Source organism: Arvicanthis niloticus, chromosome 18 (genome assembly GCF_011762505.2).
Source record: "Arvicanthis niloticus isolate mArvNil1 chromosome 18, mArvNil1.pat.X, whole genome shotgun sequence".
NCBI classification, from domain to species: Eukaryota; Metazoa; Chordata; class Mammalia; order Rodentia; family Muridae; genus Arvicanthis; species Arvicanthis niloticus.
The window spans coordinates 42969446-42986210 of NC_047675.1; the positions used below are offsets into that span (position 1 = coordinate 42969446).

The 16765-nt window shown below is 47.7% G+C and overlaps 1 protein-coding gene and 1 long non-coding RNA gene across 5 annotated transcripts in view; one reads left to right on the forward strand and one right to left on the reverse strand.

Annotated features, from left to right (window-relative positions):
- Bco1 (beta-carotene oxygenase 1) overlaps nt 1-16765 on the forward strand; it is a 38778-nt gene that overhangs the window by 7460 nt on the left and 14553 nt on the right. For 2 of the 3 annotated variants that reach the window (XM_076915939.1, XM_076915940.1), the window contains exons 3-7: nt 2490-2619; nt 6130-6277; nt 8180-8327; nt 10733-10971; nt 14203-14460. In XM_076915939.1, the coding sequence (XP_076772054.1) occupies nt 2490-2619; nt 6130-6277; nt 8180-8327; nt 10733-10971; nt 14203-14460 (923 nt within the window). The remainder of the gene's footprint in view (nt 1-2489; nt 2620-6129; nt 6278-8179; nt 8328-10732; nt 10972-14202; nt 14461-16765) is intronic. The other variant, XM_034522744.2, reaches the window with a different exon arrangement.
- Nucleotides 2115-10750, reverse strand: LOC143434985 (uncharacterized). Of its 2 annotated transcripts, none has more exons than XR_013104907.1 (2): nt 10323-10750; nt 2115-5037 (listed from the first exon to the last, which is right to left on the reverse strand). It is a non-coding gene; the product is annotated as an uncharacterized LOC143434985 (long non-coding RNA). The 2 variants fall into 2 exon arrangements; XR_013104906.1 differs by lacking the exon at nt 10323-10750 and adding an exon at nt 7285-8184.

Sequence of the window (16765 nt, forward strand, 5' to 3'; positions counted from 1 at the left end):
CTAACCTAGGTCAAATCTTGGAAGCTTCTAGCCTTTGTACAATCTAATCTAGGCCTCGGATGTTTTCAGCCTCTGAGACTTGCTGTTGAATAAGCTCACCCTTTCTAGCTCTTTCTGAACTCTGGCTGGCTGGTCAGCTCAGCTGTTCTGGCTCAGATCTCCTCTCCACACTGACTGTTTCAATCTGGCTTCTCTCACCTTCTCCTGAATTGCTCTGCTTGGCCTCATACTAACTCTGGCAATCTGTTCTAATCTTCTGGCTCCTTCTCATTCTCTGGCTCATTCTGTCTTCATCTGTATCTAGCTTGTTCTCTCTCACTGCAACCTGACTCTATAATTAAATGTCCTGGTAAAACTTCCTCCTCTTCTCCCTCTCTGCACCACCCTCCTTAGTAGCTTCCCTTTCCTCTCTCTTTTCATGAGAGTTGGGCATATCTTATTCTGTCAGATCTTTCTCTGATTCATCACTTTGTCTGCCCCTCAATAAGAAGTTGCTTTCAACCATGGCTGCTTCCTTCTATAAACTAACTTTACTTTCATTGTTTGGGATTAAAGAAGTGTACTAAGGGCTAAGCCATACCACATCTAGAAACAGCTTTTATTTTTTCAGTAAATAACAAACTCTCAGGGTTCACAGTGTGATCTAATACCCTGCAACAAATGTTCATTGCAATGAGTTATTGGTCTCCTTCTAGGTCTCTGGGTTCTGCAAGACTATTAGTACTCACTAGAACTCCTCTCAGATATCCTATTGTTGCCCTGTGTCATGGATATTCTGCAGCTTTGAATCTGCAGGACCGGGCTCTTCATGGGCATAATGGAGGCATAGATGGGACAGATGTTGGGGTGAGCCGACTCAAAGCCCTGAATCTGGGCCTGGATGGTTGCTGAGTTGGTCAGCCTGTCAGCTCTCCCATACCCATACCCCCAGAGCCAGCCCTCCAGCACTGCCCTGGCTAGCTCACAATTAATGGCACAGCTGGTAAAGGGCAGGGCCTGCTCTCCAGCTCTCATGCCCTTGAGGCAAGCTCACTTGCACCCACAACACCAGGGCCAGCTCCACTATGCTGTGCAGACAAGGTTGAGGGCTGCTCTCCTGAGCACTGCAACAGGTGAGGGGCAGGGCCAGCTCTCTGGCTCTCATGACTCCAAGGCCAGCTCTCCCTCCATCTGTCGAGGGGTGGGGTGGAAGGGGCAGAATATTTCATTTTATATATTTATTTGTTTGGTGTGTGTACATACAAGTACATGCATGCATGGGGGTGGGGGCAGAGTTCTCTCCTTCCACCATGTGGGTTCTGGGGATCAAACTTGAGTCATCAGACTTGTCAGCAGGTGCCTTTATGCATGAAACCATCTCCCCCTTCTCATCTTTTATCTTACTTCATGTTTATGATCCACCAAGTCTAATTAGTGCTGCCCATACGTGCATCGGTGTTGGGCTACCCAGTGGAGCCTGCAAAATCTACAAGGATCACACCTCTAAAGAGATCTCTCTCTCTCTCTCGCGCTCTCTCTCTCTCTCTCTCTCTCTCTCTCTCTCTCTCTCTCTCTCTTTCTCTCTCTCTCTCTGCTTGCAGCTCACAACTGCCACTAGCTATTTAACCAGGAGTGGAGGTTATGAGCCCATTTCTATGCATGATAACTGTCTTGATGTCATGCAGGCCAACTGCTACTGAGTCCCTCAGTTCAGCAATTCTATTGAGTCTGGAAGGCACTGTTTCACTCTGTCCTCTCAGCCTCTGGCTCCTAAAAACCAAGGTCATCCTTTCCCTCCCCTCCCACCTCCACTCCCTTCCAGTCTCCCTCCCCCCCCCCCCGCCCATTCTCCTCCCTCTCCCCACTCCCTTCCCATCTCCTTCTTCCCCCCCCCCACCTCTCCTTCTCCCTCTCCCTTTCCTGCCCTCTCCCCCTTCTCTCTCTCTGACACACACAAAATACATCCATTTTTTTTTGGGGGGGGGGGGGTTCGAGACAGGGTTTCTCTGTGTAGCCCTGGATATCCTGGAACTCACTCTGTAGACCAGGCTGGCCTCGAACTCAGAAATCCGCCTGCCTCTGCCTCCCAAGTACTGGGATTAAAAGCGTGCGCCACCACCGCCCGGCCACATACATTTAAAAAAAAAAATTTATTTATTTATTTTATGTATATGAGTACACTGTAGTTCTCTTCAGACACACCGGAAGAGGGCATTGGATCCCATTACAGATGGTTGTGAGCCACCATGTGCTTGCTGGGAATTGAACTCAGGACCTCTGGAAGAGCAGTCAGTGCTCTTGACCACTGAGCCATCTCTCCAGCCCCCATTTTTTTTAATGTGTGCAAATGAACTTACACTTCAAATTCTCTAGTACACACTTGCATGAAAGAGGCTGGTCTGGGTCAACAAACCTCCCTCTGGACCCCAGTAAAGCCCCGAGAATGGCTGACATCAATTTCATAGGTCCCCCAAAGGTGTCATGCTGACCAGTGTCTGCTTCTGTTTCAGGGGAGGTCTTCTACAGAAGCAAATACCTGCAGAGCGACACCTACAACGCCAACATCGAGGCCAACAGGATCGTGGTGTCTGAGTTCGGAACAATGGCCTACCCAGACCCCTGCAAAAACATCTTTTCCAAGTAACATCCCCTTCTGAATCTCGACGAATCCATACTGTTGGATATTCCTGATGCTCAAAACGGCCCACATTTTCTCCCCTGTTAGTTTTCTTTGGGGCAGATTAAAACCACGTGGCCAGCCCGTGGCCACAGATGCCGCATGATTCTTGACCAGTGATAGCAAGGGAAGCAGAGACCATTTGACAAATTGTCAGATGTTCACCCGCCTGCCTGGTGGGAGAGTGTTTGGGCCTTATCAGTCAAAATTGCAAATGTGTGTTCCCTTTGGTCTAGAGATACACTTGCTCGTGTCTGAAATGACAGATAGACAAAGTTATTCCTGACTGTGTCATGTGTTATGACAAAAGCTGCAAACAACCCTAATGTCATTGCCAGAAGTCTGGCTGAATACACAACAGTGAGGCTGTATAAGAAAGTGCCTCAGCGCGGCTGCTTGTTCTACTGTACAAATCAATCCTAAGACATAGTAAGTTAAAAAGTTGTTGTTGATGAGGATGAGGAGGAGGAGGAGGATGTTGATGATATTGTTGTTTTAAAGCAGGGTAGGGCTGGTATCTTGGGATTTCTTTTGGTGGTGAAAAACAAAAACACCGTGGCCAAAAAGTAAGTTGAAGAAGAAGCTTACACTTCCATATTGCTGTTTATCACCGAGGAACTCAAACAGGGCAGGATCTGGGAGGCAGGAGCTGATGCAGAGGTCATGGAGGGGTCCTGCTTACTGACTTGCTTCCCCCCATCCCCACTTGCTCAGCTTGCCTTCTTATAGGACCCAGTACTACCAGCCCAGGAATGGCACCACTGCCACTGAGAGAGCTGGGCCCTCTGCCACTGATCAGGAATTGGGAAAATGCCTTACAGCTGGATCTCATGGAGGCGTTTCCTCAACTGGTGCTCCTTCCTCTCTGAGGACTCTGGCCTGTGTCAAATTGGCACACACAAGCAGCCAGTAGAGCTGGGGAGATGGCTGGTGAGCCAGTGCACTTATTGAGAGAAAAGCATGGAGTCCTGAGTTCAAGTCCCCAGAACTAAGCATGGTCACAAACATGCCTGTAGTCCCAGTACAGCAGTTTGCAGACAGACAGCCTAGCTCCAGGTCTAATCAGAAACCTTGCCTCAAGAGAGTGTGAGAGAGAGTGAGAGGCAGGGCAGCTAACATCTGCCTCTAGTCTTCTGTGCACATGTGCACAGGTACATGGACCTGCACACATATGAACTATACATACACACATGCACACACATACACATATGCACACACACATACACACATATACACACACATACATGTACACACATACACATATACACATACATGTGACACACACATACACATATACATACACATACACACATATACACACATGTACACACATACACATACATGTACACACATACACATGCATATACACATGCACAAACATGTACATATAAACACATACACACATATACATACATACATGTACACACATATACACTTACATACACATATACGCACATATACATACACATACATATACGCACATGCACACATATACACATACACACATATACACAAACATGTACATACACACATATACACACATGCACACATACACACACATACACACATACATGTACACACATACACACACATACACAAACATGTACATATAAACACATACACACACATATACACACATGCACACATACATGTACACACATACACACATATTCACACACATACACAAACATGTACATATAAACACATACACACACATACACACATATACACACATGCACACATACACACACACCCCTCTTTCTCAAAGCAAGGCACATAAATGCATTCTGTGTTCAGGGAGGAAAAAGGCAGAAGGAAGCTAGATGCAGTTCTGATTGCACAGGGCATAAGGAGATCTGAGAAAACAGTCAAGGGAGTGAGAAGCTGAGGCACGAGAGGGCGGGGAGCTTTTTCTGGAACACATCTGAAGTCATCTGGGTTATGAAGCAGATGTGCATATTACACATTCAACAATTAAATTCTTGGCTAGAGAGTCAGGCCTCTTCTCCCTATCTCCCTTCAGATACACTCCAGAGAGCTATGGAAAGATTCAGGGTGGATTGCCAAAGATAGGAAAACTACTTCTGCTCTTCCGAGGCTGACATCATCCTTCCCTGGAACAGGGCGCCTCGCCCTTGCAGATGGGCTGAGCTGGGGTGGCGTCAACAGAGGGAAGGGAGCGGGCCTGAAGGACTTGAAAACCTTACCTGAAAGAGAATCCCTGCAGTGACGTTCTCTGCCGCTAGGGGGAGTATCGCTCAATGCTTGCATCCAGTGTTTGCCGTTTGTACCAATCAAACCCCCTTGGGTTCTCTTTCTTCCTGTTTGCCATTTGGTGAAATGAACCCAGAGTCTTAACGAACATGAGTTCCTTTTTCTTTCTGCCAAAAATTAACCCCAAGGCTGAGGATGAAGCTCAGTTAGTGGAATGTTCCTACAAAGCGCTGGGCTTGATCCCCAGCACAAGCTTAAAGCAGACATAACGCTCCAGGTCTGGACAGAGTCTCTGATTAAACTTGAGGCTAAGCTGCCTACCAGCAAGTCCCCAGCAATCCTACTGTCTCTTGTCACACAGCTTTGGGTTACATGCATGTGTCTGACCATGCCTAGCCACAACACTCAGAAGGTGGAGGCTCAAGGTTCAAGGTTCAAGGACATCCTTGGGTACATAGCCTGGGATGAATGAATTCTTGTTTCAAAAGAAAAAAAAATCAACAAAGAAACAAACAAAAAAACCCACAAATAATTTTTTTTTGTTTTGTTTTGTTTTTTCAAGACAGAGTTTCTCTGTGTAGCCCTGGCTGTCCTGGAACTCACGCTGTAGACCAGGCTGGCCTCGAACTCAGAAATCCGCCTGCCTCTGCCTCCCAAGTGCTGGGATTAAAGGCGTGTGCCACCACCGCCCGGCTTTTGGGTTTTTTGTTGTTGTTGTTGTTGTTTTTGTTTTGTTTTTCAAATAATTTTTGAACGATTTTTAAATACTCAGTAAGGAGTCAGACCCTGCCAAAGTGGAGATTAACTGTTGCTAGGTTTGGGGACTATTATGGGTACAGGTCTGATATCTGTATGGCTACTTAAAATAATTGGAAGCACACCGGCTCCTGCTGGCTCTAGTTAAAGAGACCCCTGCACTTCTGACACTCAGGAGGAGTGTCGTGTGGCAATTGGAAGCACACCGGCTCCTGCTGGCTCTAGTTAAAGAGACCCCTGCACTTCTGACACTCAGGAGGAGTGTCATGTGGCCACCCCGCCCCAACACTGGGGCAACTGGCTGACTCCATGTTGTGGAATATGTGGGGAACCTGATACGTGGATTCCCCAGATTCCTCAAGTGACCCATTGATACCCAGAGTTTTCTTTTCTCTACTACTGAAGCAGGACATGTTAAATGGTGAGAAGACAGGTCACGGAGGGCAGGACTTCCCAGCTGGCCAGGAGCGGCCACTAACTCTGCCCGCTTTCTCTCCTTTCAGAGCTTTCTCCTACCTGTCCCACACCATCCCCGACTTCACAGACAACTGTCTGATCAACATCATGAAATGTGGAGAGGACTTCTATGCGACCACAGAGACCAACTACATCAGGAAAATCAACCCCCAGACTCTAGAGACCTTAGATAAGGTATGGTAGGCTTATAGTCGGTGTCCACTCCTGACCTACAAGCTGCCCGAAAGCCTCCTCCACTAAAGTCTCAGCTGCCCTTAGCACGGTGCATGTAGTTACACTTCAGCAAGGACTGCATGGTGTTCATCTTCCTGGCTGCCCATATTCCCAGCAGTTCCTAGATACAGCAGTTATGTGTTGTTTAAGCATATTTCAGTTAACTACAGGACACATGCGTGATGAGGATCTCAAAGATGGTTCCACCTAGTGACACAGTAGCTATCTTATCGGATAAACTCTATGATGTCCATGTGGTGAAATCGCCTCATGACGACTTTCTCTTGTGTTCCCACAGAGCCGGAGAGATGGCTAAGTGGTAAAAAAGCATGCACCACCATCTTTCAGGTGATCTGAGTTCAGCTCTCAGCACCCTGGTTGTATCTTGTATCTCCAGCTCCAGGGGATCTGATGCCCTCTTCTGGCTTGTGTGGGTACTGCATGCACTCGCACGTGCACATACACTTTTAAAAATACAGACATAAAAACAAATCTTTAGAACATATCTTCCTTCCTAAAAGTGGTATAGACTAAGAGGCTTAAAATAACAGGGACCTACTGTCTTGTATTTATGGAAGCCACAATTCTAAATCCAATATGTACAGCCAGGTTCTGGCAGGTTATAGGGGGGGGTCTCCTTCCTGTGTTTTCCAGTTCCTGGACTTCTCTCCAGTCCTCGGTGTTCCTCAACTCATAGAAATATCACTTGAATCTCGACCTCCTCAGTCCCATGGTATTCCCTTTGTGTCTGTGTGTGTTCCAATTTCCTATCGCACGCAAGTCATAAGCCCACAGGCCACGTGGTACGGCATCATCTTGTGCTGATTACACAAAGATGCTACTGCCGCGTGAGATCACATTCACAAGCACTGGGGTTAGGACTTCCTTCTGTATGTTTGGAAGATGGTACAACTCAAAAACCATATCCATAGTTCTTATTGGACCCAGGGTGTTCTACCCACACTGACCTGCAGAGGGAGGTAATCACTCAGAGAGCAAGGGCGTCCGCAGATAGAACCACTTCCTTGGAAGCCCTGGGCTAACATTCCCATGAAAATCAATACAATGTCAGTTTGCTCCAGCTAGTTGTTCAAAGCCACAGTGATGTCATAAGGCATTTGAGCGATCTGCTAAATTGAACACTTCTCTTAGCCGGGAAATTACGTCCAGTTCCTTGTAAACTCGGTGGCAAGGGGCCCAACTGATGCATGCTGGGAAATACCGGAAGGGCCAGAGCCCTTATCCTGGAGAAGGGTAAACAGCTAGTGCCTAGCCATCCCACGGTTCTCCGGCTGTGGTCTGTTCTGAGCAGGGGTCATCGATCAACTTGTTAGTAGAATTCCTTCTTTAAGTAAATGGTTTTAGAACCTCTGTTTCCAAAGTATAATCATGAGAGGCCCGAGGAGCTGTGTCTCTGCCTCTGTGGACTCCAACAGGGGTGAATTTAAACGACTTAATTAGCATTGACACAGAGAAGTGGATGAGACTGACTGGAAGGTTGGCTCTACCTACCTCCACCATTGCTTGCAGCCTTCTTTCGTGAGGCACCTCGTCTCTATGCTGAGGATCCTGACTAGACCAGGATGCGGGATAGGAGAGCAACAGGCACAAAACCAAGCAAACAAACAAAACAAAACATGGGGCTCACTAGCGCCCCACAACCAACTTCTGCCACAGAAGTAGTACAAACTCATATCCGGTCATGAGAGTAGACATCTCTTTAAAGGTAAATTAGGCCTTTTTCCTCCCAGTTAGGAGATATTCAAAGAGACCCACCCTCGTTCTAGACTTAGACCCAGTCAGGTGTTCATGGGATCCCATCTTCTTGTCTTTACAAAACCGAGTGGCTATTGTATTTTACAGGTTGATTACCGGAAGTATGTGGCTGTAAACCTGGCTACCTCACATCCTCATTATGACGAGGCTGGGAATGTCCTTAACATGGGCACGTCAATTGTGGACAAAGGAAGGACAAAATACGTGATCTTTAAGATTCCTGCCGCAGCACCAGGTAAATCACACTGGGGATCTGGCAAAGCAAAGACAGCTGGGTGACCCTGACTGGAGAGTCCGGATGCGTGCTTGTGACACGCTTCATCGATTATTCAGATGACCTTAAAGTCAGTTTTGTCATTTAGTTGAAGGCAAAGGCTCTTTTGGGGAAGAACTCAATTTTCTCCTTTAACATAAAAGAGACATTTCTGAGATTATTTTGGATAAAAGAAATACTGACACTCCTTTAACTTCCTGTTTTTAGGCTCCGATTCATGAATTCACTATTTTATCCACCCACCCACCCACTCACCTATTTATCCTTCAGTCTACACGGTCACCTGCTTGATCACCCATCCACCCAACTATCCATTTATCCATCCATCTATTTATCCACCCATCCATCTATGCACTGATCTACTTGCCTATCATTCAACATGTCTCCTCATCCATTCACTACCCCTAAACCACTCCTCCGTTCATCCACCTATCTCCCCATCCATCCACACAACCACCTATTCACCTATATACAGATCCACACATCCATCTACCCCCCCCACGTATTCAATCATCTATCTATCCCACCCATCTTTTTAGCCTATCCTAACCTTTCCCCTAGCTTACTAGTTTAGTCATTTTTAAAAGTCTCCTGGCAAACTTTTTATATGCCAAGACTGTGCCACCCCCTCTATCCTGAAGCCAAGCTCTCAGGGCTACTGGGGTGCTCAGCCCTGCTGGGATCCACTCCAAAATCCACACCCTGTTCCCAGAGCCTTCTGGACCTCCTCCTCTCAGGGCCGGGTCCTGGAGCAAAGCCCAGGCCAGTGATTGCGTGTTCCCGAGGGGGAAGAGGGTGAGGCTCCCAACCTATGTTTGTTTAAGACCCTTCTGGCTGCCACACCCAGCAGATGAAGCCTTCAAGGGTGTTTGACCTGACCTTCTGGCCTAGGGAACAAGTTTATATCTGTGACCCTGATAGCACCTGCCTCTACCCCTGCCAGCTGTAGAAAACTACCCAGCTGTGACGACAGAAGCTGGGACCCTTCAGGACAAAAGGTGCCATGAACATTAAGTGAAACTCAAGTTACTTAAGCTGATGAAGGATGTGTGGTCCAATCCAGCATCTCAGAGTTCAGACTGTGGTCTTCCCGGCATTTTTTATTTGTTGCCTTATATCACAGGGGACTTTGAGACTCAGATTAAGTGACATGGTGTTGGTCACATGGCTTATGGGAGCCCTGACATCATGCAAGAGGAGCTGGCAGGGCATTCTTGCTCTACACGTCAGACCTGGCTTTGTGTTCATTTGTAGAGAAAACAAGCCCACAGCCCCACAGTGTCCCCTCCCACCAGCCAGCTGTTTACAGTGTGCACAGGTGGCCACAGAGAGGTGGGGACATTGACAGAGAACTCATTATAAACCAGCCTCAGGACTGGGTGGGGAGGCCTTTTGCCCAGGGCTGATTCATGCTTACAAAGGACTCAGAAAACAGAGCACACACACAGCCGTGACCTTCAGTGCCAGCAGAGGCCCATGAACTGTGTGTGGTTAGAACAGAGAGTGGGTACAGACCTCCCACCCCTCCCCCATGTTCTACTGCTTGCTTTTCTGGGTATTCCCCTGCCCCTAATAGCACAGGAAGAAGTCATCTATGACTTGGATCGTTGGTATAGACCATTCACCTCATTTGCCCATCTGCGAAAGGGGCATCCTACAGCTTAGCTGAATTGCCATAGTACATGTAAAGGTCCCTTGTCCTCGGATGGAAGCATGGTCCTGTCTTTAGAAAGCTAGATTTCTAAGCATGAGGATTTGAGTTTGATCCCCAGAGCCCATGTAGAAAGCCAGATGTGATTACACACAGCTGTAATCCTAGCTCTGGAGAGGCAGAAACTAGTGAGGTGAATTCCTGGGGCTCACTAGTAGAATACGTGGCCTCCAGGTCCTAGTGAGAACCCTTGTCTGGGAAGGCAATGACAGCTCAGGTTGTCCTTGGTGCCTGTGCATACTTACCTCACTCCCGAGACACAGGGCAGGCTGTCTGTCATCACAATGGATGGTCCTCTACTGGGTGTCTTAAGAACAATGGGTGGAATCCCTGAGGAATATATTGCGTATGCTGGCTCCTCATGAAACACAAGGGTTGTGGGAAGGCTGCCCCTGGGAACCTTGGTAGAAATGCAGTCTGAGATTGTATCTGTGAAGGCAGCTAGAAGCTCAGTGTAGTCCCCCAGCTGCTGTGCAGACCGTTGGCCCCTCAAGGCCTCCCTGGGTGAGACAGTGGTTTTTCAGGCTGGACATCCAGAGTTCACCGCAGCCCCCCCTGGACTCTAGTGGAAGTCTCTCAGTATCTGGGCTTGTGGGTTCTTCATTGAACTCCTGAGAACACAGTCTCGGTGTCGGTGACAGTGCAAGATTTCCAGCTTTGTCTTCTCCAGGCAGCAAGAAGAAAGGGAAGAACCCCGTGAAGCAAGCGGAAGTTTTCTGCTCCATCCCCTCTCGCTCGCTGCTCTCTCCCAGCTACTACCACAGCTTTGGAGTCACGGAGAACTACGTGGTGTTTCTGGAGCAGCCTTTTAAGTTGGATATCCTCAAGATGGCCACCGCATACGTGAGGGGAGTAAGCTGGGCTTCCTGTATGTCCTTCTGCAGGGAGGACAAGGTGAGGTCATCCTGTCTGTCTACCCCAGCCCAGGAACACTGACTGGGAGGCCACCCTGAGGGATGCTTGTGGAACATTGGCTGCTGTTTAGTCCCTTTGCAGGCAGCTGCCACCATCTAGAGAGTTCTGATGTTGGGATGGAGTGGTCCTAAGTTAGGACATCCTTACTTCCAATGCAGACTGTCCTGCAAAACAGATACAATCTTGGGCAGACAAAATCCCCCCAAACTATCCACAGATGCACAACCACTATGGGATCAAGTCGTCGCCCAGAGCTGGGACCTACACCCACACTACCATCCATTGGGAAGGCACCTTTGGCGCCTCTACTCTCATTGTACCGTCTTGGGGGTCTTAGTGAGTCCTGGATACCAGTGAGCTTACATATCAGGATGACACCTCGTTCCACAGATGTGGAGTAAAAACATCTCCTTCAGTCAGAGGAACATTGTGTGTTCTAAGCACATGCAGATGAGTGAGTACACATATGTGCAAGCATGGATGGATGTTAAACACATGTGTATGTACGTATGTGTGTATTTATTTGCTGTTGATGCTTTTGACAAACATCTAGCGATTCCCAGTGTTACCTCTTCAGATAACATAGCAGTATAGAAAGCCACCCTTTAAATCCTTTTCCTGGGCTGGCGAGGTAGCTCAGCTGGTAGGGTACTTGCCCAGCATTCATGAAGCCCTGGGTTCAATTCCCAGGACTGTATAAATTGGACATAGTGGTGCATGCCTGCAATCCCAGAACTCGGAGGAGGCAGAGACAGGAGAATCACAAGTTTAAGGTCATCCTTTGCTACACAGTAAGTTCAAGGCCAGCCTGGGCTACATGAGATATTATCTCAAAATATTTTTTTAAAAACCCCTTCCCATCAGACTCCCCACCATCTTCCCTCCCCCTCCTTTCCCTGTCTGCTCCCCATTCTGGAGAGAGTCACCTTTATCCATTGACTGTCCACGCTGGTACTTCTGGACACGCGCCCTCTTCCATTTACAGGAATAAATACAATGGCTGGCCACCTTCGTTAACAGCATCCTCTGTCTCCTCAGAAGGAGGTAGATGTGGTCCACCACTGATAATAACGCTCTAGAAATTTCTCAGAATGGGATTCAAGGCCTTCGTTGACCACCCTCAGTCGCCTCACACTTGTCTCTCTCTCCTTGATGATTTGGGATATCTTCTCTGATATCTGACTGCTGAGGGCCTCCTGGTCCTGGTGTTCTGTTCTTCTAGGGATGAGATGCCTTCCTCCCTCACTGGTCTAGTTCTCCACTCCTTCTTTCCTGGACCTATTTGTTGTAAGATATATATATCTCCAGGGATATGCTTGGTGGAGGCACTGTTTGGTGTGGGGCTAGGGGTTACCTCTGCGGGCCCATGTTGAGGCATCTCTTCCCCCTGAGGTACCAGCCACAGAATTTAGAATAGAGTTTATTTAGGGCATGGGAAGGAGAGTTTAGGGGGTAGTAGAGACAGAGAGAGGCAGAGAGAGAGAGAGAGAGAGAGAGAGAGAGAGAGAGAGAGAGAGGCCATGAGCACGTAAAGAGAAGGGGGGGAATGGGGAGAGAAGGGACAGAGGGGGAAGAGGGGAAGAGGAAGCTAAGAAAGTAAGGAGGGGCAAGCAGCCTCTTTTATAGTGAGTCAGGCATACCTGTTGCCAGGTAACTGTGGGGCGGAGCCTAGAAGAAATGCGGACACTATCTGCTGGAAATCCCAGGTTGGCATTTTCTAGCTCCCAACCCTAGTTCGTTTTTTCTTGAGAGTGCACTTATGTTTCTCATGGGTTTCACCCCGCTCACATTACAGTCCTTGAAAGGAGCCACTACCTGTCACTATGTCGCTATGGCTTCCAAAGTGCCCGGTATCAGAAGGGCCTCGGTATTTGTAGCATGAATGAACAGAACGGGGAAGCCAACTCAAGTTGAATACCCTCTGCAGCCATCTTCAGAATCACTGGGGTTCTCTTACTGCCAGGAGCTTGGAGACCAGGAAGCCTGGAATCTGTAGCTGTGGGGAGGCCCTGGGCCAGAGGGTCCCAAGCTCCAGAAATCAACTGGGAGTAAACTCACAAAAATCCGAGTGTCTAGCCGGGGTTGGAGTCACAACAAAGAAACTGTCTAAACCAATCACTCCCGTGCTTACCTGTCCGCGCTGACACGCCCCACCCCCATGACGTCACAGCTCTTCCACGGCCTCTGGGGGAGGGGAGAAAACAACCAGACCAAAGAAGCCACCTCCTTCCCCTAGAAGGTAGCTAAGCCAGAACTGCCAAAAGAGATAACAGAGAGGGAGAGAGAGAGGGAGGGAGTGAGGGGGAGAGGTTATATCAGACAACCGACCTGTAGAGATTGCTCATTACCACCCGGGATGATTTTAGCCTGGTCACACACAGCCAGGCCACCTGGGGCAGATGCAGCTCCCTAGCCAGTCTTGATTTTTGAAACAGTGTCTCTGCCTGGCCTGTAGCTTGCTAATTCAGCTAGATTATTCAACCAGAAAGCACCACGGGTCCTCCTGCCTCCACCCCAGCCCTAAACACTAGGGATTATAACCACCACTCCCGGCTTCTTCTTCACGTTCGTGCTAGGAATCCCAATCGGGTTCTCAAACTTGTACAGTGAACAGTTTATCAACCAAGCCTTCTCCGCAGCCCCTTGTCTTAAGTTTTTTTTAGGAAATACTTATTTAAAGTGGCAGATTCACGATGATATTTTCACTCAAACGTATCGTGTGTTTTATGTTCATCCCCTCTGCCTTCTACTTCCGTTCTCATACACACATACGCAAAATGTAGACTTTGGGGGCTGGAGAAATGGCTCAGTGGTTAGGAGCACTGACTGCTCTTCCAGAGGTCCTGAGTTCAATTCCTGGCACCCACATGGAGGCTCACAACCATCTGTAATGGGATCCGGTGCCCTCTTCTGGTGTGTCTGAAGAGAACAGTGTATTCATATACATAAAATAAATAATTCTTTTTAAAAAATACATAGAATTTTGAAAGACATAAACTTCATTTATTGGTGGACACCTTGGTTGATTTTGTAGTTTGGCGGTTGTGAATACCACTACCCGGCAGTTTGGGTGGATACAGAGCTCAGAATGGGAAAAGGGACATCATATGGCCTGAGCGAGGGCAGGCCTGGTGTTGTGACGTCATCATACCAGGAATATCCGAGGGTGAGCTGACCACTTCGTGGGCTGATGTGGGTGTCTTCTTTCAGACTTATATTCATATCATCGACCAGAGGACCAGAAAGCCTGTGCCAACCAAGTTCTACACAGACCCCATGGTGGTCTTCCATCATGCCAATGCCTATGAGGAGGACGGCTGTGTCCTGTTTGATGTCGTTGCCTATGAGGACAGCAGCCTCTATCAGCTCTTCTACCTGGCCAACCTGAACAAGGACTTCGAGGAGAAGTCCAGGCTGACCTCAGTGCCTACCCTCAGGAGGTTTGCCGTGCCCCTCCATATCGACAAGGTATCATGTTCAGGGGATTCTCTGCTTTCTGGACAGCCCCGAATCTGGGCAGAAATTTCTCTTGATTCTGGTTGTCACTGAATTCCACAGTGCACTGGGTTTTCTTTTTTGTTTTGATTTGCTTTGCTTTGCTTTGCTTGCAAGGATGGAACCCAGGGCCTCATACGTAATTTACCGCTGAGCGACAGATCCCTGTCCCAGCCCTGAAATATACTTGAAAACAGTTTTTGTTGTTCTTCTTAAAGCAGCTATGTTCTGTAGAAACTTTAGGAGAAATAAGTAAGTGAGAAAGAAAGAAAAAAGAAATGAAGAAAGAAAGAAAGAAAGAAAGAAAGAAAGAAAGAAAGAAAGTTGTTTTTAAAAAATGGCTTGAAATGATAATGTAGGCTGTTTTGTCAGCTCTGAGGAGGTTAAGGCCAACCTGGGCTACATACCCAGACCTTGTCTCAAACAAACAAATGATCCCCATTAAACTCACCATGTAAGGTGAACACTGTGTTTGTATTTACTCCAGTCTCTCTGGATACACATTAGATAGATAGATAGATACATACATACATACATACATACATACATACATACAAAACATGCATACATGTATATTTTAATTGTACCTTTTAACAGTTTTATTGAGATATAATCCACATACTATAGACCTCATTCATTTAAAGCGTTCAATTCATTATCCCTTGTGTAGTCAGAGTTGGACATCCGCCCCCACCCTCAGTTTTGAATTTTTTTTTTTACCAGCCTTAGAGAAATTCTGTACTTTTTACTTCTTAGCCACCATGCCCCAGAAATTCTCCCCTTGCCCCAGGCAACCACAGGTGTCCTCCAGCCTTAACAGTGTCACCTGTCCAAATGCATTATGCTGGCGGAGTCTTGCAGCACGAAGCCTGGTACTTCTGGCGTCTCCTACTCAGGAGTGTTTTCTCCTTCGTGCATATCGCAGCGTGTATCCACACTGCATTTTCTCACAGGGCCAAGCGTGTGCATACTCTCTTGCCTTCTGCCTTGTATGCCAATTATATATCTAGTTATCACTTTATGCTCTCATTTTAAATATTCAGCTAATAGTCCAAGGGAGGGATCCAGCACTACCAGTTTGCATGATGTCCCTGCTGTTGAATTATTGTTCTTAACACGGAGCAAACCCCCGGGGCCAGGAGTCCTCCTCAGTCAGGATGCTGCTGTCATGGCTCTGAGCAAGAGGAAGCTTCTGGCTCCAGAACTCACTGACTTCATGATATAATTAATTTAAATGGAACCAAATTGAACTCAATTAAGACGTGGCGGCTCCCGTTTTCTGAAGGAGCCCTGGCTGCCAAGGGCTTGGCTCTGCATTTTGTCTTTGTTTATTTTACATCACCTAATGACCAAAACAACTTGTGGGGAAAGTTGAGAGGCTCATTTTACAGTTGGAAAAAAAAAAGAGAGTCAAAGAGGTAAAGGAATGTGTCCCAGGCCACAAGGCTGGAACCCTGAGCCAGTCACCAAAGGTGTATCTGTGAGTACAGAGGAATAGGAATTCAGTTGATCGCCCTGCAGGCCTTACGCCTGGGGAACAGTCCTCTGCAATCCAAGGCGCCTTTTCCCATCCACATTTCTGGGTTCTGCAGTACAGGGAGGGGTTCCATCTAACCTCGTCCAGGGAGCAAGAGGACCAGGATTTGTACCAGGCTTGTGTGTCTCCAAAATCTCTCCTCTCTGTAACATGTCTCCATGTGTCTCTGCCATGCCTTATCCCACATCTTACGCCACCCTGATTTCACATCCGTAATGATGGTTTGTTGTTGTCGTTTTAAGTTATGTGAAAGGGGACGTGACCCTCACCAGGGAAAGCAGCACTCCCGCTGTACCATGGAGGACACCATGCAATGAATGAGACCTGAGAGCCCAGCAGAGGTCTGCCGCTCCGGCTAGGACTGCCTCTTCCCAAGGTCTACCTTTGCAAAATGAATTTAGTGTCGAGGGTTGTCCTAGTTAGGGTGTCTACTGCTGTGATCAAAAACACCTTGACCAAAAGTGACTTGGGGAGGAAAGGTTACTCAGCTTATGCGTCACATAGTCCATCATGGAAAAAAGTCAGGACAGGAATTCAAGCACAGCAGGAACCTGAAGGCAGGAGCTGATGCAGAGGCCATGGGGGTACTGCTTACTGATTGCTCTTCATAGCTTCCTTCCTTCCTTCCTTCCTTCCTTCCTTCCTTCCTTCCTTCCTTCCTTCTTTCCTTTCCTCCTTTCTTTCTTTAAGATTTATATTTTCGCCAGGCAGTGGTAGCGCAGGCCTTTAATCCCAGCACTT